Source organism: Lygodium microphyllum, chromosome 19 (genome assembly GCF_053477565.2).
Source record: "Lygodium microphyllum isolate KBCC chromosome 19, Lygodium_microphyllum_v1.1.10, whole genome shotgun sequence".
Classification (NCBI taxonomy): Eukaryota; Viridiplantae; Streptophyta; class Polypodiopsida; order Schizaeales; family Lygodiaceae; genus Lygodium; species Lygodium microphyllum.
The window spans coordinates 17,083,089-17,110,700 of record NC_141153.1 but is presented as its reverse complement, the minus strand read 5'-3'; the positions used below and the strand labels follow the sequence as shown (position 1 = coordinate 17,110,700).

General features: G+C 39.9%; 1 protein-coding gene across 11 annotated transcripts in view; it reads left to right on the top strand.

Moving 5' to 3' along the window:
* Positions 1–27,612, top strand: part of LOC148019607 (uncharacterized) — a 136,936-nt gene that overhangs the window by 45,169 nt on the left and 64,155 nt on the right. For 9 of the 11 annotated variants that reach the window (XR_015694851.1, XM_087699711.1, XM_087699713.1 and 6 more), the window contains one exon: positions 27,143–27,338. The exons of 1 other annotated variant lie outside the window; for it this stretch is intronic. Coding sequence is in view for 9 of the 10 variants with exons in the window: in XM_087699711.1 (XP_087555837.1) it covers positions 27,143–27,338 (196 nt within the window). In the remaining variant the exon portion in view is untranslated. Of the gene's footprint in view, positions 1–10,775; positions 10,954–27,142; positions 27,339–27,612 lie in introns of those variants that run through there. One more of the 11 variants, XM_087699712.1, reaches the window with a different exon arrangement.

The following is a 27,612-nucleotide window of genomic DNA, read 5'->3' as shown; positions in this document are numbered from 1 at the left end:
AACAGATGCCCTACCAAGGCCTTGAAAACCGTCACACCTTTTGAGGCTTGGCACAGCCGCAAACCTTCTGTTGGCCACTTCCGTACTTTTGGGTGTCTTGCATATGCCCATATTCCACAGGTACTTCGAAAGAAGTTGGACAACAAGGCTGTAAAATGCATCTTTATGGGATATAGCAGCGAAAGCAAAGGCTACAGACTCTATGATCCCGTGACCAAGAAGGTTTTTGTCAGCAGGGATGTTGTATTTGATGAAAAATCAGAATTATCCTTGGCTGGTTTTGATACATATCAGGCTGCCCGTGATGTCTTTGAAGGGCTGCTGCCCATCACATTTGGTGATTCAGCTGGTACTTCAGCAAATGAACCTAATGTTCAGCCAGCTGCTCCTATGGAACATGCAGTAAATCAGCACATTGCTGAAACTGAAATTCAGCAGGAACTTGTACACAGTCAGGAAGCAAGACAGGTGCCTAGATGGTACACGCAGACTATGAGAGATAGTCATTTGGAAACACCCTTGGCTGGTCGTACTCGAAGGCAAACTCGACTGCATGATTCAGCACATTCCATGGAGTTTGTTATGGCAGCATGTACTCATGATAATGAGGAGCCTGAATGTTTTGAGGATGCACGACATAGTGTGCATTGGATGGCAGCCATGCAAGCTGAATTGGATTCTATTCATAAGAATCATACTTGGGATTTGGTGTCTTTGCCAGTTGGCAAGCGTGCCATTGGTACGAAATGGGTCTACAAATTGAAAAGGAATGTAGATGGATCCATAGATAAGTACAAGGCACGGCTGGTAGCTAAAGGCTACGCACAGAAAAAGGGCATTGACTATGAGGAGACCTTTGCTCCTACCTCCCGTATGACGACCATTCGGTCTATGATTGCCTTGGCTGCACATTTTGGTTGGAAAGTGCATCAGCTGGATATAAAGACTGCATTCTTACATGGGGAACTTCAGGAAGAAGTGTATGTACAGCAGCCCATTGGTTTTGCAGTTGAAGGCTCAGAAAATTTAGTATGCAAGCTGAAAAAAGCTCTATATGGTTTGAAACAAGCTCCACGAGCTTGGTACGCAAAGATAGATGCCTTCTTGCTTAGTCAGGGGTTTGTAAACAGCCCATCTGAGTCTACCCTTTATGTACATAAAGAGGGGGGATCCATGCTGATTTTGTGTCTATATGTAGACGACCTTTTGCTCACTGGAACACGTGCTGATCAGATTTCAGCATTCAAAAATAATTTACAGCAAACTTTTGACATGTCTGACTTGGGTATTTTGCACTATTACTTGGGCATCCAGTTTGTACATGATGCTAGAGGCATTGGATTATGTCAGTCAAGGTACATTGGGCAACTTCTTGAGAAGTTTGGCTTACAGGATTGCAAGCCAGTTTGTACACCCATGGAACCTGGGTTCAAACTGTCATTACATGATGACAGTGATTTGTTTGATATCCATACTTATGCTCCAGCAGTGGGATGTCTCATCTATCTATGCCACACTCGGCCAGACATACAGTTTGCCGTTTTAGTTTTGAGCAGGTACATGCATCAGCCTCGTATGTCGCATTGGTAAGCTGTGAAGCGTGTGTTTCGTTACTTGCAGGGTACTAGAGCTCTTGGATTGCTTTATGCCAAGGGGGGACCACTGCAGTTACATGCTTACAGTGACTCTGATTGGGCTGGTGATTTTGATACTCGTCACTCCACTAGTAGCAATTGTTTGTTTCTTGGCTCGTCATGCATTTCTTGGCTTAGCAAGAAACAATCCACTGTTGCCACGTCGTCATGTGAAGCTGAGTACAAGGCAGCCTTCACTACTGCAGTTGAGTGCGTATGGCTTAGACGCTTACTTGCTGATTTGGATGTATCTGTTACGGAGCCTACTCCTTTATATACTGACAGTCAGAGTGCCATTGCAGTGGCACGGAACCCTGTGTTTCATGCTCGCACGAAACACATAGAGATTCACTACCACTTTGTTAGAGAGAGGCTACATGCAGGTGATATCAGCCTTGTCTACTGTCCTACCACCAGCAATGTGGCAGACATCTTCACCAAAGCTCTTCCACGAGACAAATTTGAAGCATTTCGCAATGCTTTGAATTTGACGCCCTTTGGTGGCGGATGATCCTTGTACACTTGATCACTCTTCACTCCAGGGGGGTTTGTTGGGTATCTCACACGCCTTACTTACGCCTACGCTCATATGGGAGTGTGCGAGTGATCACTAGGACACTGGGGCACTTTTTACTCTCGGTAGGAGAGGTTTTTTCCCCCAGATTATGTGTACTATTTTGTATGTGCTTGTGGTGCACACTTACGGGCACTTACTGTGTTCGGGTGTGAACAGCCCCTTATAACCCTAAGGTATAAGGGTTATCATTTGTACTTTCAGCTTACACTCTATTCAGTACTATTGCATTGGGTGTCGTGCTCAACTCTGTCTCTCACTCTCACACTGTCTACTGCACTTCAGCTGCACCTCGATCCTCTCCCATCTGATGGGAGTGTGCGGGTGATCACTAGGACACTGGGGCACTTTTTACTCTCGGTAGGAGAGGTTTTTTCCCCCAGATTATGTGTACTATTTTGTATGTGCTTGTGGTGCACACTTACGGGCACTTACTGTGTTCGGGTGTGAACAGCCCCTTATAACCCTAAGGTATAAGGGTTATCATTTGTACTTTCAGCTTACACTCTATTCAGTACTATTGCATTGGGTGTCGTGCTCAACTCTGTCTCTCACTCTCACACTGTCTACTGCACTTCAGCTGCACCTCGATCCTCTCCCATCTGACAAGTTCGTAGTTCCAAGACCTGTGCAGAGAGCTTGCAGCACATTCTGAGGGTTTTGCGCAGAGTGAGAGAGATATAGAGGAAGAATTTTGGGATTGGAATCTGCTTTTGCTATGGCAAACCTACAGGAATCTAATGGTATCGATATGGCCTTTCTCGATTAGCAAATCAGGCAAGGGAATGACAAAGACTTGGCTGACTCGGATGGTGATTCGTTGGCAGATGAACCCAGGCCGTTGCTGGATAGTGAAGAGATGGGCAAACGCCGTAGGATGTCCGTTGAAGAACTAGCCTTCGGCTTGAATTTGCCTTAGCTTGAGGTTCATGTTTCGTGTTCGCAACCTAATGGGTCTTTACAATTCATGCTGGCAACTGCCAATCATCTTATGTCGGATTATGTCCACAGTAATGAGGATAAAGCTTACACATTACCGGAAGGGGATCGAGTAGTAGCAGTCATGGGAATCGACTTGGTCCTACAATAGATAGCTGCTTTCCATGAGAGGGTAGCCATATTTTATTTTACTGGAAGGACTCCTTTGATCACCAGAATTTGGGCTCGGCTGCAGTCTATGCTTGTTAGTTTTGAACAATGCCCATATGATGCTTCAGGGCGTATGCAGGTTCCCCTGGTTGAAGAGATTTATGATGGCCCGAAGGGGTTCTTTGAGGTTGTGTTTCGTTCTACGGAAGTACGGGCTCTTGTTATGCAATGCATTCCTTTGTTTATGGATGGGCAGCTAGTTCATGTGGTCCCTTGGAGGCCCATGGCTGAATTTCAGGACATGCTGAGAGAGGCTTGCCCAATTTGGGTAGAGGTGGTGGATTTTCTTGCGCATCTTTGGAGACTCCTCCCTATGGTACTAAGAACCCTTGGTGAGGTTTTGGTGGAATCTCGGTTAGCTTCCCACAATAGAAACATGGCATGTATGCTGTGGGATACAGGTAAACCTCGTCCGACAGAAATTCGTTTTGAAGTTTCAGGCTTACAAACATTGGTGTATGAATTGAAATGGGGTACTTTTGCAGGACATTGTTTCACATGTGGCTAGTTGGGCCATTTCGTTTCGGAATGCAACAAAAATACGGAGGTAGTGTGGGGCCCTATGGATCATGATATGGAAATGCAAGACCACCACCCTCAGCACATGTTTCAGCAAACAATACCTGATCCAGAGCACCTTCCCCAACAAGGTCGTGAGGAAAGTAAGAAGAATGACCCCCACGAGCGTGGGGAGCGTCCTTTGACTGTGGTAGGGCAGAATTTGTCTCCTCGGGAGGATTCTTGGGTCACTGTGGTTCGTCATAATGCTAGGCAAGATTCTCGATTCAATCCTGCCCATCCTTCGTTGCCCCCAATCACTAAGACCTCTAATGCAGAGGTAGGGGTTTTTATATGAAACCTCAATCTTTGCGTACCCCAGTAGTGGAGGATAGAAGGACTTCTACAACCTTGCGATTCGATGCTCGTGGAAGGCTTGTGCCTCCTTGGGATGTTTTGCACTCCTAACAACTGCAGTTTCCTTCCCGAGCTTCAATTGCGGGTTTGCAGAGAGCAGATCTTGTAGATGTTATACGTACTGAAATGGAGAGATTCCAGGCTGCCAAGGCTATTGATGTAAAAGGGAAAGGGAAAGCGATGGTTTAGTAGTTTTTCTTATTTTTTGATTGATCATGAATCTTGCTTTGTGGAATGTGAAAGGTATTTCTTCTGGCAGCAAGCAATATTGGTTGTGGAAAGTTGTGCTTGCTGGAAATTGGGATGTTTTTTGTGTTGTGGAGCACAAACAACATTCTTTGGCTGGATCCTCTTATGTGTATAAGGATTATGCGGTCTTTTTTAGTGGTCGTGTTCCATATAAATCGGGAGTTATGTTGGTTGTCAAATCCTCCCTGCAACCAACATTGGTTTCTCAAGATACCCGTGTCCGATTTCTGATCTTGGAAATCTGTTATGAGGGGGAGGTTTTGTGGATTGTAGGTGTGTATGCTCCTTCTAATGCAAGGGATCGTTGTCAGCTTTGGGATGATCTGCACTGCCCTGCCTTGGCTTATCAAGGCTTTGTTATGGGTGAGTTTAATGCCCATGTTTCTGCAGATCAGGCGACCTCTCCGCATTTGGTTATGGATGGTCTTGAGTGACATGCTTGGGATGCTCTTGTAGCGGCATCTTTGAAATAGGACATGTGGTCCTGGATGTATCCATCACAAGCCGGATATACTTATCACTCTTTGCAGCATCCAAATACTTGGGCCAGACTGGATAGAATCTACATCTGCCGAAGTGACTCCTTTCTTCTTGCAGTCATTGATATGCGGGTGGAAAGACAACATGTTCTGTCAGATCATTACCCTTTAGTCCTAGAAATGAGCCACAGACCTGTTCATGCATTCAAGGCTCTCCTTGCCCATTTGCCTCTTCGGTTTAATCAATCTTTTTTGTAGCAAAATCAGTTTTTGGAAGATGTTCAGCACCTGATAGCTTCTTTTAGCTTGAAGGTTCTACCTAGAGGGATGGAAGCATGGGCGGTTTTTAGGGATAATGCGCGAGCCTTATCCCAACAATATGGTATTCAGCATGCTTCCTTGTTTCGATCTGAATTGCAACATGCTCAAGCTTTATTAGCTCATTCCTTGGCTTTGCGTCAGACCGGGGATTTCGATGATGACTTGCTCACTTGCATTGAATGGCTGAAAGGCAGGGTCTAATCTCTTCAGGAAGAGGAGTATGAAAAATACAAACTGTTAGCCAGAGCCGAAGCTTTACATGATAACAACAGTCAAACTCATCAATTTTTTGCTCGTTTGCATAAAAAATATGTCCGGGAAAATATTGTGCGCTTAAAGGATGGGCAAGGTGATATGGTGACTGATCCTGCCTTCATTATTTGGATGACTGTTGACTTTTATAGGGCCTTGTTGGGTCAGCAAGATATCCTTTCAGATGCTGTTCTCTCTACTTGAACATACATTTGTGATCTGATTAGTAATCAGGTCAGACCAAAATGGGTAAATTTAATGGAGGCCGATATTTTTGAAGAGGTAGTGGAAGAAGTGCTTTCTCACTTGCCTCGAAGGAAAAGTCCAGGCTGGGATGGGTTTCCTAATGAGCTGTTTTCAGCCAATGTGCAACTGCTTAAGGATCCATTAACTTGATTGTGTTAGTAGGTGTGGAACTCGAGTATGATGCCTTCAGATTGGAAGATTGCAATCATCAGGTTGTTGCCCAAAGTTCCCTCTCCAACCTCTTTGAAGCAATGGAGACCCATTTTAGCTATGGGATCATTATATAAAATCTTCTCCAAGATTATTACCAACAGATTGCAGAAAGTATTTCTGCACCTCATTCATCCACGTCAATATGGTTTCATTAAAGGTCGGCATATAATGCACAATATTTTGAATGTCCAGTTGGTAATCGATTATGCCAAAGCTTCTAGCCAGCAGGCTGTTATGCTTCAGCTAGATATTGAGAAGGCATTTGATCATGTTAGTTGGTCATTTTTGCGGCAATTAATATCTACAATGGGTTTTGGCCCCCGTATAATTTCTCTAGTTGATACTATCAGTCAGGGTGCTGTGGCCCATATTGCTCTTAATGGAGGGATTACAGAGGAAATTGTCTTATCTCTGCTCTTCGGCAAGGCTGTCCACTCAGCCCCTTGGTGTTTGCTTTGGTAAGTCACCTGATGCTCTCATTATTGGATAAGTTGGCAGCTCAAGGTGAGATAGTTGGGTTATCTCTTCCTGGCGGTGATAGCTGGTGGGCCAATCTTTGGCAGATGATTCTTTTATGTTCCTCAAGGCGGATCCTATTAATGTCAATCGGGCAATGGTGGCCTGGAACCTTTTTGCTTTGGCATTGGGTCTTTACATTAATACTCAGAAATCCACCCTTCTCTCCTATACAAAGAATGATCTACAGGCCTTGGGATTGAATGGAATGGTGATCTTGAGGGGCAATATAGCTAGACACCTGGGATATCCTATTGGTGTGGAGGTTGCTCCCCGTGCTTTGTTGGATTGGATGGCATCCCGAATTCATGACAGGTTCATGTACTGGAAATCTCAGAGTTGGCCTTCATGTTAGTCTAAAAGTGGCTCATGTTAGTCTAAAAGTGGCTCAATGCATTATGATTAGTATGTTTTTTTTCTTTCTGCCATTGCTGCCTTGGACTAAGAAGTCCCTTTTGGATTTGGTCCAGCCTATCAGATTTATGTTGTGGAAAAAGAAGGGCAATCATTTGGGGCAAGTATGGATCTCCTGGCAGCATGTCACTACTCCGAAAAGGATGGGGGGTGTAGCTTTGTTGGATGCTAATTTGCATATGGCCTCTTTGAGGCTGTCCCTTTTACAGAATCTATGTATCCAGTGTCATTCTTGGTTAGATATTGTCAAATTCTTAATAGAAAAGACTGGCATCTCTCATGGAAGCACGGCTATTCATGCTTCCTGGTGGCATGCGCTTAATTCTACGAGGCCCATAAAGGTCTCCCAGTCTTTTCTCCTTTCTCATTTAATTGCTTCCTGGCAAGAGATGCTTCATTTTGCTGTCTGGCGTCCTCCGGATATTTGTAAGGAGGAAAATTCGTTGCAAGGAGAAATATTGGCTTCCTTAAGGTTGTTGGATTGGCCACACAAAGATTTGAAGCGAGATAAGTTTAATTGGATGGCTAGGTTAGGGTTGAAGGCAGTCTGTGATGGGTTATTCTTGGGCAGCCCCGCCTTTATTCTTTTAGGTGTATTTGTCAGTACTTTAAGGTGGCTCGTGGATACAAGGACATTTGGTCGTCAATGCAAGATTGTATTCCGAGGTTCTCTCCTTTGCCTGCGTTATAGCCATTGCATCCATGGCGTGACTGGAAGTTTGTGCTTTTTGATGACTTTCAGAAAAGGTCAGCGAATCAGATATATCATTAGATGGTGGAAGCTAAAAGATGGGTCACGGGGAAGATTAATAAGTTCTGGCATCTCAGGAATAGCAAAAAGAAGTGGTGGGACAGATTTATCCAGCTTTGGAAGTCTAAGGTTCTGTATCAGGGTAAAGTGTTCATGTGGAGGCTGCTCATTGGGGTCTTTCAATGGGAGAAGTGCTCAGTGCCCGATAGATCTCTGTAGGGCACTATGTTTTCTGTACCACATGCGATGAGACATTGCTTCACCTCTTTGTCTCTTGCCCTGTTGCGCGATAGATCTGGAATTTTGATGCCAGGAGGCATATTCCACGGTGGATTCCGTGAGGTTTTACGGTGGATTCCGTAAACTTAGATGACCGGGGCTCATACGCAAAGAGGATTCTTTGTGCGAGAAGTTGATGGGGACGCCTGTCCTTTTTGGGCGTTTCATTAATTTAGTGTGTACATGGGTGATTCCATAGCGGGTGATTCCGCAAAATGCATATTAAATTAATAAACGTTTATGAGTTTAGAGTGCGCACTCGTAATAAATTAAGGTTAGGATTTATTTCTAACCAGTTGATTTATTTATGTAGCTGAAGACTGCTAGGTATTCACTTTTGTCGGTTTAATTGTGTTATTTTACTAACGATTGTGAATGCTTCAGTTGATGTGTAGAGATAGCAGCAGTGGCGGAGGAAAGCATTGGAGTCTAGCGGGTTTTCGATCTTTGGACTATATTTTGATAGGCGCCACGCCTATATTTTGATTATGTCTATAGAGACATCGATTATTTATTATTATTTTGTATGCGCTTATGCGCCTGGATATGTTATTTCTATTTGGACATTGAGATTGGGCGTGCCAGACTCTTTGGGCACCGTCCATTAGCTTTATTTTCCTATTTTTGGTAGAAAGCAAACTCAAAAGCTAAAAGCTTGTCATATTTTTGTAATTGGGCTATTTTTGAGCAAAAAGATTGGAAATATACATTAAATACATGCTTTGTGAAGCGCTCACACAAGGCATGGGGGAGATTGAACCCAATTTGTCTCTTGTCTCATGTCGTGCTTGCTTTTACATTGGTTTTTGTGCTAAAAAGTAGAGTACTTTGTTCTTGGGGACCTTTGGGAATTCACCACGTGAGCTACCTGCGTCCGATCTGCGCACCAGTGGTATCAGAGCGGAGCAGAGATCAAGGGCTTCCAATCGCTACCAATCTCGGGCGAAGGCGGAGCTCCAGGAACAAACGGCCTCTACAGTCAATCTCGTCGCGAACCGTCGATACAGGTAGACTTCTGGCGATCAAGAACCCCTATTTCCACTGTCAGATCGCGAAGGACCAATCTCTGCAGGCGGAGGACCACTCATCAATTCTCTTCATCAAGTCGTTGAAAAAACAGTGAGAAAGCTCTTAATCTTCTTCATTAAAAGCCTAATCACAAAGCTTTAAGAGCTTCAGAGAAACCTAAGCTTCTCAAAATCTTTTCGTGGTGTAAGAGGAGGGTCCCGAAATTTTCGCGCAGTCAAAAACAGCCCCCCCTCCCCCCCCCCCCACGATTCAAAAACGGCGGCCTGCTAGTCCACCAATTAAGCTCTTAAGCTTAATTACCAAGTCTAATTAAGCTTAAGTCCCTCCATACTCTGCAAGTCAGTGAAGGCAAACAAGTCTGTAAACTCCGGGTCTCGCACTCCAGAAGTCAAGTTCAGTAAGTCACTTGGAATCAAGTCCTGCAAGTTCTGCAAGTCGGCTAAGTCCAGCAAGTCAACAACCCTGCAAGTCTGTTAAGTCTGCAACTCTGCAAGTCAGACTAAATCAGAACTGACTAACGCTCGAAACTCATAGAAGATTTGTTCGTTTGCAAAAACTCTGAACTGGAAAGTTGTTCGCAGCAAGCTGTTTTACCTATCTACAAGTTCGTTGAAGTACTTTCAGCAAACGGAGATAGAAATATTTCAGAATTTCTGAAAATTGAAGAAGAAAATACCCAAAAATACATAGCCTTGTAACCCCAAATTTGAGCTACGCTCATCCCGCTAACTGATTTTGAGTGAGAAAGGTTTGTTGAGTTTTACAGGATGACTACCCCACATATGGATGATCCTATGGCTGAAGACGATCTACCCGAGCCTACCATGGAACAAAAGCTGGATCTTATCATGCTACAATTGGAAGAAGAGCGAAGAGCTAGGCAAACCTTGCAAGCGCAATTGACAAAGCTACAAGGAGCGTCCACTGACAAAGAAGAACCGCAAGCTGAAGATTTGATTCGCCGTACCATCGACGCCACTCTTGAAGCACAAACCATTCGCAAGGAATCCAAGATAAGTAAACGAAGTTTCAAGTTTCGCACTTTCAATGGCATAAGAGAAGGAAAGACTGTTTTATCATTCATTAGCCAGTTTGATGACTATTTCCATGAGGAAACTTATCTTGAGAAAGATAAAATGAAGTGTGTTACTAATCATCTGATAGATAGAGCATCACTTTGGTGGACTGTAGTCCGCAAGAGCATAGAATGTCCTGCTACATGGGAAGATTTCAAGAAGAAGTTCATGCAAAATTTCCTTCCACCGCAATTTCATGAGAAGGCTATCAAGCAATGGGATTTACTTCAACAACGCGATCGTGAGCCTATTCCACAGTATACAGAGCGTTTTTGGAATGCACTTTTACAGCTACGCATGCTTGAAGACGTACCAGAGACGACACATAAGCGGAAGTACATGTCTGGACTTCTTGGACATTACTACGCTGAGGTGAATATGTTCAAGCCTGCTACCCTTGAAGACGCCATCTCCTTAGCTCACGACACTGAAGATAAGTTACGTGGAAGGGATCGACGACCACAGCCATTCCAAGCAAACGGTAATTATGGATCTAAACAATTCAATTCCAATTTCAGAAGGTTTAATCCAGGTCGTTTTTCATCACCATCTTTCCGCAAGAATTGGCCTAAACCACCTGCATTACCATCCACTGTCAATCCAAATCCTAAGCCTATTCCACAAGCAAATCCAAATATACCCAGACTCCCAGCCATTGCAAATAATGTGACCAAAGCCAAGCCCATCGTATGCTACAAGTGTCACCAGCCAGGCCATCTCGCAGCAAATTGTCATTCAAAGAAGCCATCAGCACATATCAACTACTTTGGAGCTATGGACGAAGAAGAGCATGAGGATATGCCGGATTTCACTGAAGAAGAAGATGATCCTACTACTACTTCCGACACTTTACCAGGTATGCCTACTTTACATTCATTATTGACTATGAAATGTATGGTGCATGGAAAAGAAAGAACTATACTGGATGATGACGGTAGTACCCATGACTTTATTTCAGCAAAATTGGTAAAGGAATTGAAATTGCATACAGTACCTTCGCATTATCGCATAAAAGCTGCATTTTTAGGGACTAGGTACAATGGCACACAAGAAGTTCAAGATCTAGAAATTCAAATTGGTCCATATATTGAAAGAAGAAATTTCTTAGTTGTCCCATTACAATCTAGCGACATTATTCTAGGAATGCCATGGAGACACCAACATAATCCCAATATAGATTATTCCACACACACAATGAATATAAATTTTCAAGGAAAATCTATTACATTATTTGGTATGCATGCATCTCATATGTTTCCACTGCTTTCGCATACTCAAGCAAAACGTGCACTACGCAAGAACACTAAATCATATCTCATTTGGGTGAATGAATTGCACGCAAAAGAAACTCATATGCACCCTAGACATAAGGAATTTCTTGCATATTTTAAGGATTGTTTTGCAGAAGACCTACCACCAGGTTTACCTCCATCACGTCCAGAAGACCATAAGATTGACCTAATACCTGGCACACAACTACCTTGTAAAGCCCCATATAGGCACAATCAAATAGAGCAAAAAGAAATCCAGAGTCAAGTTGAAGAATTACTAAATAGAGGTTTAATTCGACCTAGCAGTTCTCCATTCGGTGCACCTGTGCTCTTAGTCAAGAAAAAGAATAATACTTATCGGATGTGTATTGACTACCGAGCATTAAACAAGATCACTGTAAAGAATAGGTATCCTATACCTAGAGTTGACGACCTTATGGACAAACTGCAAGGATCTTCTATATTTAGTAAAATTGACCTTAAATCTGGATATCATCAGGTGAGGTTAGATAGATTTGACATATTTAAAACTGCATTCAGGACACAGTTTGGCCATTACGAATTCTTAGTTATGCCATTTGGATTAACTAATGCACCTGCCACTTTCAGTAGAATGATGAACCGTATTTTTCTAAAATATCAATATTGTGTGATTGTTTTCTTTGATGATATTTTAGTGTTCAGTCAAAGTGAAAAAGAGCATTATGAGCATTTATCATTAGTTTTTCAATTACTGAAAGAAAATCAATTGTTTGCAAATCCTGACAAGAGTGAATTCTTTAAGACAGAAATAGAATATCTAGGTCATATTGTATCAAAAGAAGGAATAAAAGTTGATCCTAAGAAAATTGACGCAATATTGCATTGGCCTGTTCCTAAAAATGTACATGAATTACGCTCATTCCTTGGTCTTGCTAGTTTCTATAGGAAGTTTGTACGTAATTTCTCATTACTTGCTTTACCACTGACCAAACTTCTTAAGAAAGGTATTGTTTATCAATGGACTGAAAACCAGCAGAAATCCTTTGATTTACTTAAACGTGCATTGACCAATGCCCCTGTCCTACAATTGCCTGACTTTAATAGACCATTCTTTTTAGTTGTGACCGATGCTAGCGGATCAGGAATAGGAGCCGTGCTAATGCAAGACAACCATCCAATAGCATATTCTAGTTCTAAGCTGAAACCCTCTGAGCTTAAATATTCCACCTATGACAAGGAACTCTTAGCAGTTGTACAAGCATTAAAACAATGGAAGCATTATTTAATGGGTTCAGAATTCATGATAAAGACCGACCAGCAAAGCATTAGACATCTACTTAGCTAACCCTAAATTTCTGACCGCCATATCAAATGGGCTTCATTCATTCAAAGTTTCCATCCTATCATTCAATACCAACCTGGAAAAGAAAATGTAGTTGCTGATGCATTGAGTAGAAGACCTGCAATTCATAACATTTCTATCATATCTTTTGATTCTTTGATTGCTATGAAAGACACATATCACCAGGATATTACTTTTCATTCTGATTGGCAAAAATTAGTTCAAAATAATTTCATTCCTGTTGATTCATTGTCATATAATGATGGATTCATGTTCTTTGAAAAGAGACTGTGTGTTACTATTCCATTTCGATCTTTTGTTTTAAATGAAATTCATTGTCCCCCATATCAAGGTCATAGAGGTATCATTTCTACATTACGCATGTTAACTGAAGATTTTTATTGGCCGCATATGGATGCAGATGTGTCTAATTTTGTCTCTGAATGTCTGATTTGTCAAAGAATAAAAAGACATCATGGTAAACAGTATGGGTTATTAATGCCTTTATCTATTCCATCTAAACCTTGGGAACATATATCTATGGATTTCATTACTGGCTTACCAAATACTAAATCTAACCATGACATGATTTGGACAATTGTAGATAGATTTAGTAAGCAAGCATATTTCATTGCATGCAAGAAAACTTTAACAGCATCACAAGCAGCACAGTTATTTTTGAAAACTATTTTTACTAACCATGGATTGCCGAAAGTGATTATTTCAGATAGAGATTCTAGATTTTGTAATAATTTCTGGATTACACTGTTTGCAAATCTAGGCACAAAGATTGATTTCTCATCTGCATTTCATCCAGAAACAAATGGACAAACAGAAGCCACAAATAGCACCATTTTAGATTTTTTACGTGCATACACTATCTCTAAACCTCAGACATGGGATACTCATTTGCATTTATTACAGTTTGCTTACAATAATACACCGCACACATCTACAAAGAAAGCACCTTTTGAAGTTATTTATGGATATAGATTATCTACACCTGTTGCCTCTTTGTCTAATAGAATACAAAGTGCCGATGATATTGCTGTTATGCATAACACTATTTTTGATGAGGTCAAGGATATGATTGCTAAAGCCCAACAATCATATACCAAACAAGCCAACAAGAAAAGACAAGCCATGAATTTCAAAGTTGATAATTATGTTTGGCTTAGAATAGAAAAGCGTAGACTGCAAAGTGTAGATAGACATCCAGTTGTCAAATTAGCTCCCAGATTCTACGGACCATTTAGAATCATTCATAAGATTAATGACAATGCATTCAAGTTAGAACTGCCATCTCATTGGAAAATTCATAATACATTTCATATTAGTTTATTGAAACCATTTAGAGGACAATTACCTATCCACCCTGTCTATGAAAACCCACCTTTACTAGAAGAAGAGATTGAAATCCTTGAACCAGAAGCCATCATAGACACTGATTACATGACCACTAGAACTGGCCGAAGGTACTCTAGATATCTCGTGAAATTTAAGAACCATCCTGTAGAAGAAGCACAATGGATGCACGCTAGAGACCTAAATGCTTTCCCCACTCTGTTAGCTCCACATTGAGCTAATAGCAATTGAGGTCAATTGCTATCCCACCCCGGGGGTATGATGCCAGGAGGCATATTCCACGGTGGATTCCGTGAGGTTTTACGGTGGATTCCGTAAACTTAGATGACCGGGGCTCATACGCAAAGAGGATTCTTTGTGCGAGAAGTTGATGGGGACGCCTGTCCTTTTCGGGCGTTTCATTAATTTAGTGTGTACATGGGTGATTCCATAGCGGGTGATTCCGCAAAATGCATATTAAATTAATAAACGTTTATGAGTTTAAAGTGCGCACTCGTAATAAATTAAGGTTAGGATTTATTTCTAACCAGTTGATTTATTTATGTAGCTGAAGACTGCTAGGTATTCACTTTTGTCGGTTTAATTGTGTTATTTTACTAACGATTGTGAATGCTTTAGTTGATGTGTAAAGATAGCAGCAGTGGCGGAGAAAAGCATTGGAGTCTAGCGGGTTTTCGATCTTTGGACTATATTTTGATAGGCGCCACGCCTATATTTTGATTATGTCTATAGAGACATCGATTATTTATTATTATTTTGTATGCGCTTATGCGCCTGGATATGTTATTTCTATTTGGACATTGAGATTGGGCGTGCCAGACTCTTTGGGCACCGTCCATTAGCTTTATTTTCCTATTTTTGGTAGAAAGCAAACTCAAAAGCTAAAAGCTTGTCATATTTTTGTAATTGGGCTATTTTTGAGCAAAAAGATTGGAAATATACATTAAATACATGCTTTGTGAAGCGCTCACACAAGGCATGGGGGAGATTGAACCCAATTTGTCTCTTGTCTCATGTCGTGCTTGCTTTTACATTGGTTTTTGTGCTAAAAAGTAGAGTACTTTGTTCTTGGGGACCTTTGGGAATTCACCACGTGAGCTACCTGCGTCCGATCTGCGCACCAAATTTCATTTCCGGTGTGTGGTTCTCGGTGACCCAGCACCGCATGCCAGTTCATTCGTGGATTATGGGAAATATGTCCTCTATGCCATCTTTGTCTTCAGGTTGTTCCTGCCTATTCCATTTTCTTACATGGACAGCCCTGTGGCACGTATGGCGTACTTGCAATGCCTTTATTTTTAATTCGGTATCGGGCATCCATGGGCATGTGGCCTGTGTGCGTGGATTGGTGTTATGGCAAATCACCTCTATGATGTCAACTGACCTGGTCCTTCCGAACATTGCTACTCCTTGGCTGGCGACTGCTCGCTCTACTCCAACTGTTCTTTCTGTCTGATTTATTAGAATTGGTTATGTAATAGGTTGTTCTGAGAGCGTGCTCGCATCTTGTAAATTTCTACAGAGACGGTGTGAGAGAGATTGAGTATGCTGACTTGATGGTCTGATGTAATAGAATGTAAGAGATACAAAGACAATGTTAACTTGATGGTCTTATGTAAATATTTACTACTCAATTCAATTATCTTCACGAAGAGAGAGAGAGAGAGAGAGAGAGAGAGAGAGAGAGAGAGAGAGAGAGAGGAGAGTGAGCACGACACTTGATGTTCGGTACAATGACGAGTGTACCTCTTTAGGTTCTAGATAGATATATATGAAAGTACAAATGTGCTAAGGGTGTGTTCACATTCAAGCACATATAAAAGGCACGATGGCCCTTTATTCCCAACACTACTACTACTTCACTTAGAGGGTTTCTTGGTCTATCCTCATTTTATCACCGATTTATTAAGCATTATGTGGCTATTACAGCTCCTTTGACTGACAGGTTGAAAAAAGCAGCTTTCTTTTGGGATGCACTTGCAGATACTAGCTTTAACCAGTTAAAGGAACTCCTTACTTCTGCTCCTATTTTTGTATGTCTAGATTTTTCGAAAGAGTTTACCATCTAGTATGATGCTAGTGGCTGTGGCATAGGGGCTGTTTTGTTATAAGAGCATGGAGTTATTGCCTTTGAAAGTTACAAGCCTACAAATAAGGAAATGGCTATGAATGTCTATGACCAAGAGATGTTGGCTATTTTACATGTGATAAAGAAGTGGCACCATTATTTGTATGGCAACCGGTGTAAAATTCAAAGTGATCACAGGGTCCTAAAGTATTTCTTCACTCAGTCCAGTCTTACTCCTAAGCAGTGTAGGTGGGTAGCTACTGTAAAATTATGATTTTAACATCACTCATACGAGGGGCAAAGACAATGTAATAGCTGATTCTCTTTCTCGCATGTGGGCATGCAGAGTTTCAGCTATGATTGAGCTACATAATGACTGGATTGAAGAATTACAGGAAGCCTATCTTTTGGATGATGAGCTCATCCATATTTTTCAGAAATTACAGCAAGGTCTCATGGAAGAAAACTCACATTATCAACTTAAAAATGGCCTAATTTGGTTAAATGGCAAGATTGTTATTCCCTTTACTTCTTTTACACGGAAAATTATGGAGGAGTTGCATTTTTCGCCTTTAGCTAGACATTTTGGAGTTTTTAAAACCTATGACAAGATTAGTAAAAGCTTTATTGGAAAGGACTGTGGAAATATGTCAAAGATTTTGTCATGAAGTGCATGCCTTTTCAGCAAAATAAGGATAGTACCCATAAGCTAGGTGGTTTGTTGCAGCCACTATGTATTCCTGGGGGCAAGTGGATGCACATTGCCATGGACTTAATTATTGGTTTGCCTACCCTAAAAAAGGGATGGAATATGTGGTGGTGGATAGACTTTCCAAGGCAGCCCATTTTATTCCTACCAAGACACAATTCACTGTTTCATAGGTGGCTAATCCGTTTATGGAGTAGATCTTTAGATTAAATGGATTACCATAAGTGATTGTACATGATAGAGATTCAAAGTGCATTTGGCAGACGGTATTTAGTTCCATGGGCACTAAGTTGTCTCCTTCTATGGCCTATCATCCACAGACTGATGGCTAGACACAAAGGGTAAACAAGTGGTTGGAGACTTATCTTCGCCATTTCTGTTATGATGTGCAGTATTTGTGGGATTCTTGGTTGCATTTGGTTGAGTTTTCCTACAATAACTCCACTCATGCTAGTATTGGAGTTTCACCCTTTGAGGCTATGTATGGTTATAAGGTGTCCTTACCCACAATCATTTTCAATGATAAAATCAATGCTCATGGGAAAGATGAATTTGAAACCCTTCTTTAGCAGTGTAAGATGAATCTTAGGAAGGCCCAAGTTTAGATGAAGATGTATGCAGATGAAAAGAGGTGACTCTTAGAGTTCAAAGAAGGAAAATTAGTTTTGTTGAAAGTGCCGAAGTCTCGTTATTCTACCTTGAAGGATGGATCTAGTAACAAACTTGCTCACAGGTTTTGTGAACCCTACAAGATCTTGAAGCACATTGGAGACTTCATATATAAATAGAAACTACCATTTTCCACTAAGATTCATAATGTATTCCATGTTAGTTAGCTGAAGTCTTTCTATGATGCTCCTATGGACACAGTTGATGAGGTGCCACTTATGGATGAAGAAGGTCTTACTCGGTACATCCTTGAGGCCATCATAGGTTAGGGTGAGGAGCTTCACTCTTGCCCTATCCATAGTCATAGGGAATGAGTGGGACGGACCCTTGGGATGCTCGGACACCGTCCCCAAGAAGGATCTGTGATGGAATGTGTCACTTTCAGATGTGACGTCACTTTTTTGTCTGTCACAACATGACGGAGCGGGATGCGAAATGTGACGCCAGGCCATGTTTGTGACGGAAGGTTGGGATGGATTTGTGACAAGCAGTTGCCTCGCGAAAGTTTAGAAACATGACAGACATTTGCGATGCAAGATGGCACATCAGATTAAAAAAACGAGGGCTTTAAAGTTTAGCTGCCGACTCATCCTGTGACCCGTCACCCGTGGCCCGTCGAGAGCCAACTCCCTTCGCTCTCTCTCTCTCTCTCTCTCTTTGTGGTAGGCTGTAGCGGCAGCGTATCCCAAGTTTCAATCTCTCTCTCTCTCTCTCTCTCTCTCTCTCGTAACCTATTTTAATCTATTATCTTCCTCATCATCTCAGATTCTCATGGCATCAACATCCCGAGCACGGGGTAACCACTCTCATCGAGGTGGTCATCATGGTGGAAGAAGTAGGAGGGCTGACACATGGTCTCGGTGGGATGAAGTGCATGCTGAGTGTCCCGGAAGTGGGGAAGGATCTCGTGCATGGACATGTAAATTATGCTCATATTGGCGCACGAGTGAAACAAGCAAAGTTTGAGCTCACTTCTTACACATTGAAGGATATGAGATGCAACACTGTCCTAACGTGACCCTCGAGAAGAGAAGAGAGCTCACAGAGAAGGATGTTGGGCTACGAGCCCCGTCTTCTGTAAGAAGAGCACCACGTGTGCCAGCCGTTGACCATACTGCATTTGTGACGGCATTAACCTCTTAGGTATCTCGTACACCATTAAGTTGTTAATCAAATGTGCAAATGTTAGTTGTACGTGTGATGCACATGTTAGTTATTTTACAATGACAGGCTAAAGGACCCCTAGATGTCAATTGGTGTCGAAGTCAGAAGTTGTAATAAGTTATCCTTGGTAGGTACTAGGTGGTACTTGGTGTGAGATTTTGGACTAGATAATTTTATTAGCCATTAATGTTAGTGGTGACATTAAGAACCATGCATTAATTAATTTATTAATGCCAATTCAGGGGCTAATAAATACTTAGGATTGCTTGGATGACCAATTGGTCTAACCAATTTGATTGTTGGTTGATATAGTTAATTTCTTGAGTAATAATTAATCATCAAATTAATTTGAATTTGTTATCCAAGCAATCCTAAGCATTTATTAGTCCTTGAATTGACATTAATTAATGAATTAACTAATGCCTAGTTCCTAGGATAACTTATTACAACTTTTGTCTTTGATACCCATTGATATCTTGGGTCCTTGCATCATTGTGAAATAACTAATTTGCACATCACATGTACACATGGAAGATATGCGGTGTACATTTGCAGGTATTTCTGTCTCATGATGTGCAATATTTATGGGATTCTTGGTTGCATTTAGTTGAGTTTGCCTACAATAACTCCACTCATGCTAGTATTGGAGTTTCACCCTTTGAGGCTATGTATGGTTATAAGGTGTCCTTACCCACAGTCATTTTCAATGATAAAATCAATCCTCATGGGAAAGATGAATTAAAAAGTATGCAAAACCTTCTTCAACAGTGTAAGATGAATCTTAGGAAGGCCCAATTAAAGTGGCTAGGTCAAATTGTTTTCTAAGTGTCCCTCAGTAGCTATTGATGCTTAGACTAGCATTAATTAATTAATTAATGGCTAGTCTCTAATGTCACCATTGACATTAGTAGCTTATAAATTGGTATAGGCTCAAATCTGACGTGGGGTATGACCTAGTATCTATCATATATAAACTTATTACAACTTTTGCTATTGGCACCAACTAATATTTTGAGGTCTTGGGTTCCACACTGAAATAATTGAATTGCGCCTCACATATGAAAGTCACATTTACACAATTGATTAATTTCTAATCAAATTCTAAGCAAGGGAATAAAATTTCACGTCCTTCTAACATGCAGAGGTATGTTTTACATGAGTATCATTGTTATGAGATGTTGTTTATGCTTAGTTCATGCATTACAATGCCTTGATTATTGGAGTAGTATTGAGATTTGGCATGTGGATACATCCCTTATGGTTTTGACAGTGGTTATGATTCATGTGTGTGGATTGTAATTAATTTAAGTGGGTTGAATTTAGACTTGTAGAGGGCATGAGCATGGTTAAGGCATATGTGCAGATATTGTTTGACTATGATGCCAACATATATTGCCAAGAGTGGTAATGTATACTTTTCACATATTATAGTACAATCAAGGGTGCTTGCAAGGATTTCAAGTGGCTGTCACGAGGATGTGAGATTTTGATGCTTTGCTTAGCATTTGCTAAAGTTGTTAATCAAATGTGCAAATGTGAGTTGCACATGCGATGTGCAAGTAAGTTATTTCAAAATAACAGGGTCAAGGACCTCGAGATGTCAATGGGTGTCCAAGACAAAAATTATAATTAATTATATTAGTTATTTGTGATACCTCGTGTCAGATTTTGGCGTAGAAGATTTTATTAGCCATTAATGTTAGTGGCGACATTAGGAACTTGGCATTAATTAATTAATCAATGCCAATTCATGGGTTGACAAATGCTCGGGGATTCCTTGGATGATAAATTGCCCTAGCCAATTTAATTGTTGGTTGGCATAGTTAATTTTTTAAGTAAGAATTAATTACGTTATTTTTCAAATCAGATTGGTATTAGTATGGTTTTAAAGAAAACTCTATGTTTAGAGATGTTCCACAAGGCAAATCCTTCATTAGTTGTTTCACCCCTTAGTGCCTCATGGCATCTTTGATTAGTTTGCTCATTATCTTCCCCTAGGCTAGTTTCTTAGGCATCCGAAGTCATCCTTAGGAACCTTGGGATAGTTTCCTTTAGGCTTAGCCATACTTTTTCAAGTCTTCTGTTGCATCGTTCCTTATTGCATTCACTTCCATTGCATCTCACTCTTACAATATCTAAAGTATCTCAATATGTAACATTTAGTATGCAGATTTCTTTCTTCATATTTTCATGCTGGGTTTTGTATTCTAGTTAGGACTAACATTGTAGGTATATTATCAATCCTACCTAGGCTGAAGATTTGTCTTTCAGTTTTTGCCTTGGCAAGTATTGCCTCCATCAGGATAGAGATGACGATAGTATCTTCTCTCATGGGATTGGGACTTGGGCATCCTTCTTCTCTTGGCAGCCATCTTTGTTTCCTTTCAGTTGAGGTGTTTTTATAATTTAATGATCATGTGCTACACTTCCTAGTTTATTTTTTCATGGCAGGTGACTATTTCCTTGGTAGTTTTGCCTTTGCATTCTTGATTGGCATAGGAGCCATCTCCCAAGGTTGAGTTTGAGGCATGCTTACGACACTTGGCCAGCATTGGAGCCCTCTCCTGAGTTCAGGTACAGACCCATCTCGACTCCCTTGATGGCCAAAATTTTCTTGCTTTTCCAGTTGGGGATGGTAAGGTATTCCTCCTTCATCCATTCAATCTATTTGCATGGTGGACTGCTCTCTTGGTGCTTCTCAACTAGCATGGAGACCTCTCCACAGGTTGAGATTTGGGCTTGCCAATGCCACTTGATCAGCATTGCAGCCCTCTCTTGAGATCGAGTATAGGCATATTTTGCAATTCGAGATAGCCAATTCTCCATATCTAGATGGTTCCAATTTTGGGCCTGATAGGAAATGTTGAGCTAAAAAATCATTCCATTTTGATTAGCTCTTTAAAATAGCCGCAAAACATGTAAATTACCAAAAGTGCCATTAAATGAAAAGTGGTTGTAGAGAGTTTCTGTGTCTGACATGGCAAACCCTAATTTGGGAGGATCCTTCCACGTCTACAAATAGATAGGTTGCCCACCATTTAGCCCATCCTTGTGTGCAGGTTTCTTGTATCTATGTGCAGATTTCAGCCATTAGCTCTCTTCTATTGGCTATCCAGCCCTTGCCAACTGCAACCCTTTCTTCTCTAGCACCTAGCGACCTGTTTACAACTGCCGGCTTGCTACATGGAGCCTTCAGCCCACCGTGTTTGTTGTCTAATTGTAGCCACTAGTAGTCCATGTCATCGTTCCAACTGACTGCCTTGCATTTTCAGCACCTAGAACCAAGCAATAGGTTGTTGCCTCTTCCATTGAAATGCTGCAGCCTTGTGTTTTGCTGTCCAGTAGGTCGCCTACATCATCCTCCACCTCCTTTGCTATCGCCGAGTTGTTTACAGCATGTGGCGATCAATATTCATCACTTTTCAGCAGTTTGACATCTCTGATCTGGTGGTTTCAATACTTCGGATCCGTCTTCGGTGGATGTCACACTTTGACACTCATTGCTTCACCCTTGAGCATTCCGACTCTTACATTCATTTAGTGCATTGATTCATTCACTTTAGAGTTCTCTTGTTTCTCTGTCGGTGTTTGTGTTTTCCACATTTTGAATTTTGGGTTTAACCACTTTTTATTGAATAGGAAGAGTAACACAAAGACAATTATCCCACAAGAAGGTAATTGTCTTTGAGGGAATAATTTGGATGAGAATCTCATTGCTACAAATTTTCTCAAACTACTACAAAATCAACATCTTAGGCATAAGTATTTTTCATCACTTAGAAATCTTCATGATGCGTCATTGTAATAGTTGCAATGCAGGGAACTCTAGAAAGTGCATTGGTAAGTGCAATATGTTTTCCTGGAGTATACATAATTTGAAAATGAAACGTAGACAATGAATTTTTTCAACGTGTATATTTATTTTACAAATGCTTTTGAGTCTTGAAATAGTTCAAGCTTTCATGATCAGTTTTTATGAGAAATTCATTGGTTAAAAGATAATGCTTCTATATCTTTAAAGCATGAATCACAACTAAGAGCTCATTTTTATAAATGTCATGTTTTTTCTCAACATCGTTTAGACGATATCTTTCATATGCTATAGCATAGCCTTTTTGATTTAATATTGTACCAATATAATCATTGCAAGCATCCACTTTCACCACAAATGATCTTACTAAATTTGAAAGGACAAAAACAAGTCTAGAAGTGAGGGTTGTTTTTAGCTTTGTGAAGGCTATCTTCCCTTTCTCCCTTCATTGGAAGGAACTCTTTTTCTTCCTAAGGTCATGAAGAGAAGAAGCCATATGTGCAAAATGCTTGATGAAGTGGTGGTAATAGGAGCATAAGCCAAGAAAAGATTACACCTTATGTACATAACAAAGGCTAGGCCATGCTTAAAGTATCTCGATCTTCTTAGGATCCATTTGAATCCCTTTCGAAGAGATGACATATCTAAGATAATTTATTTTATTACATGAAAAATTTACTCTTTTACTATATATCAAGAGTTGATTTTATTAAAGTAATTGTAGAACAGTCTCCTAGCATTGATGATACTTCTCTTTATTTTTGCTAAAAACAAGAATATCATCAAAGAAAGTATCAACATATGGTTAATAATCTCTAAAAATTCGATTGAAGATAGCTGGTACATTACTTGATTCAAAAGGAACCACTAAGAATTAATAAAGACCAAACAAAGTGCAAAAAGCAATTTTGTGTACATCTCATGGCATTATCTAATCTAGTGATATCTACTCTTAAGATCAATGTGGCTGAAAACCTTCGAGTCTCCTAGACCAAAATGTTGTTAATTTTGGGAATATGAAATGAATTATGCCTTCCTTCTTTTGATTAAAAAAACTAGTGAATAAAATGGTGAGCTACTTGGCTTGATTAGCCCATGTTTAAGTAGGTATTTGACTCGCTTTCAGATTTTTTCTTGCCGAGGATAGCTCACATGGTATGGTACTATATTAAGATAAGAATTGCGCAAAATAATATTAATATGGTAGTCTTGTGGCCTTTTGAGGGAAAGTTGATAAGGAAGATCTTTTGACTAACAATCTTTATACTTTTCCAAGAGTCTAAGTTGCTCTTGGTTTTCATAATTCATATCCTATCATTGACATAAGGTAAACGACATTGAATATAATCCTTAATTGCCCTTGAGACTTGTATATGGCTTATATAGGTATGATGTCTCGAGATACTTTAGTAGGAATCTCGTACTCATTGCCTTTGTTGGTGAGTTCTACATTCTTCCTTTGAGACAAGATGATTGAGTCTACTCTATGATTTCATGGCTGCAACTACATTATTGATAGCATGGATTGCCATGGGCATCTTGGACTTGTTATTAGAAACTTTGCTTTGTTCTTTATTTGTGCATTGGTTTGCTATATGGCATGTTTGTCCATATTTTAAACACTTGTTTTCTTTCATGAAGTATTGCTTTTATTCTTCAAAAAGTTTCATGGCTTGTGGGTATAGATTGGAACGGAATTGAGGAGCATTTGGAGCTGCATAGGGCTTAATATTCTTTTGATTTGATGGCTGCTTTTGTATCTGTTTTTGTCCTTGTTTGGGGCTGATTGCTCCTCATGATCAGCCACTCTTTTCTTATCATTCTTTTGGAATGATTTGTTGCCATTATGCTCCATTTTCCATGTCTTAGTATGGTCAATGAGTTCCTTGAGATTAGAACATGATAATGATGAAGAGCAATACAAAGTTTAAAATGCAAATGTTCTTAGAACTTTCTAAGCTTTTTAGAGCTACTGATTTTCTTGAAATATTGGACCTTCAAAAGTAACTCCCAAAACTTCTTTGTGTATTCATCAAGCAATTCATTTTGCATTTGCTAAAGTCCATTCCATTTCATTTCTGCATCTCTTTTGAAATGAACCGTACGGGATTGGCCTTGACACTTATATCATTCGAACAAAGGACTACCAAGATTTGGGGGCAGTATGATCATATTTGAACCCAATTCACCAAGTGTAGGCGTTGCAATTTTAATCATTTCTTTTTCTTTATACTTGTCATGACTATATAAGATTTGAAATCAATGAATAAAATTAAGAAGAGGATCAGGATTTTGGGAACCATTATACATACTGAATTCGATCTTCTTTTCAAGTTGAGATAATGACTTAGTCCTCTTTTTCTTGTGCCTTCGTTCATGACTGAAGCTTGAGGTTGAAGATGATAAAGTGGTTGATGGGTATGAAGATGGAGATGAAGATGAAGAATGTTGATGTCTCTTGTCAATGAGGAGATTTTTCACAAGAAGGATGTGACATTTCATTGCTTGACGAGGGTCCATTGGAAAAGACACTAGATGATGTTGAAGAAGAGAATGGGCTTCGATGGGATCTCTTCCTTTGTCATGAAGTTGATCGGGACCTTTCTTTTGTTCCACATCACCTCTTGGAAGTAGTTGGATTTCTTGATCGGCCCCTTTCATTTGATATGGCTTTGTCTTCTTGAAGTAGATGGACTTTTTTTCTTAAATTCTTTTTACTTCTCAACTCTTTTTAGCTTAAGAAGTTGCGTATGAATCTTCTCTTTAAGGCTTGGAATGGCTTGAAGGATAGCTCTCGCTCTTCCATTGGGATTCTTAGAAAATACTCTCAAGCATTCAATGCAAGGGCTGAAAACAATACACATATAATTGTAAGCACTACTACTATTGGGGTGAGGATCGAGTCAAAGCACTAATTCCATTGCAAAAGCCTCGAACAACATAGTATGCTCAATAATTATAGCATTAGTTTGTTTTCAAGACTTAATATTTCAAGAATTGAAGAAAATAAATTCTTAAGCTTGAATGTGAAAATTACTAAGAAGATTACAGCCATGGAATTGTAGAAGTAATGGAGACAAGATTGAGGGTTGAAGACGGGCAAACCCCTTGAAGAAATGTATTTTTGCTCAACCTAAGTTCCTTAGGGAAGAGCTCTGTTACAATCAACCTGAGAGTGAAGAGAAATAGTTATCACTCTTACAAGATTGATGTACATACATTCATTACTTACTATGCAATAAAAACAAAAGATTTCTTTACAAGATGTAAGTAGAAAGAGAAAACATTAGTCTTTCTCCATTGTTGATTAGCAATACATTGATATCGCTTGGTTCTGATTCTTGAAATGAAAAAAGAGCTCTAGAAGGAAGGGTTGTAATGAATTTATAGGTTTGTTGTTCTATAAAAAAACATCAAAAGAAAAGGGAATATGGGGGTATTTGATGGTGGTAGAGTGGAGGATGATGATGTATATAGGTGGGGTCAACTTTAGGCTATCTTCAATTTTTGTATAAGAGATTAGAGGCAAGAAAACTAATGTAGAATAAGGAAAAATGAACTCTCTTTATAGAAGAAAGAGGAGAGCTAGTGTAAAAAGGGAAAGTGGAGTAGTGTCAGATAAGTGTGCAACCACATGTCATGAGACATGTGAAAGCTTGTATGACAAGTGTCTGAACACTTATCTCTTCTCTATGACCTTCCTTTTTGGGTTGAGTACTCAAGAATAGAAACAACCAAAATTAATAAGTATTGCTAGAACACAAAACTTACTAATTTTTTGAATGTCATCTCTATTTTTTAAGACTAGCATTTTTAGGGGAATCAGACACCTTTTAAGGATTTCCTCAAGTTTAGGAATCCTTGAAAATTGAAGGATCCCCACAATATGAGTGTTATGCAAAATCTCTTTGCAAGTACCTTACAAAAACATGCTAAAATTTTCATATGAGTTTTCTATGTAAAGATATGTGCATTTGAAGCTTTTAGTTTACACATGTACATTGTACAAACATTTCATGATCATGCCATCTTGTTGATTATAATTGTTTGTTTTTGTGGATCTAGCCCACACTTCAAGACATTAATCCTTTCTATGTGCGACCATGGCCCTTGTATGCTTGAGGTTCAGTCACAGGTGCCCAATCAATCATATAGGTGGAAGTGTGTACTATTTTTTCTCTAATCCAATGTATTGGTTCACCATAACCTGTGACCACTCGTTAGTATGGCCAGCTCTAATGAACTTTTCTTTATGTTAATCAAGTGCAAAGGAAACAAATTTAATATGCAAAGTAATGGAAAGGATATAAATTCTTATTTTGTTGTGTTAGGATAGAGAGGGGCATTGGGCTTTGAATACTTTATGATAGATAGGGGCATTGGGTTTTGAATACTTTATGGTTTGGCTAGTCTTGGCTCCCCACCATTTATAACCCGTGCCAAAACCCTGAACAAAACCAACAACCCCCCCGTGCCAAAAAAAAAAAGAAAAAAAAGCCATCATCACCCCAAAGAAAACATAGAAGGAATAAAGGAAAACAACTATAAGGGAGTGAATGCTTAAGAGAGGGAGGGAGATTCTTTATTTCTAAATTCAAGTTGTGTTATTGTGGTGTAATATCTCCCACTTTCCGCTTAATGATGTTTGTTTTCTGCTTCTATAGACGCGAGCATCAGAGTCAAACTATTTAGAACTTCGCTTTCGACCAGAAGATCCATTTGTGCACCCAGTTTTTGGTGAGCTGCATAGAATATCAGGTTTACTTTTGCAACTTTCTAAAGTACAAGACGAGGATGGTGTAAATCAACAATTGAGGGCTGATGTAGTGGCAAGAGTTAATGAATCCTATGAATTTACTGGTAATCCTTTTGATCTTGCTTTTCTTGTTTCTATTGTTGTGATTGGGGTATTTTCATATTATGAAAGATTTTTTGTATTAGCCCTGGTTTACAACCACAAAAATTTCTAAGCTAGTTGAAGTGTGCATATGACCATCGGCACAAAATGATGTAATGAAATGCTCTTACTAACCTTTTGCAAATATTTACTTTGATGCAATTATATTCTTTTTCAAATTGCATTATGCTGTCACATGATGTATTTAATCTTTTGTGCAAGCATGCAATATTGATC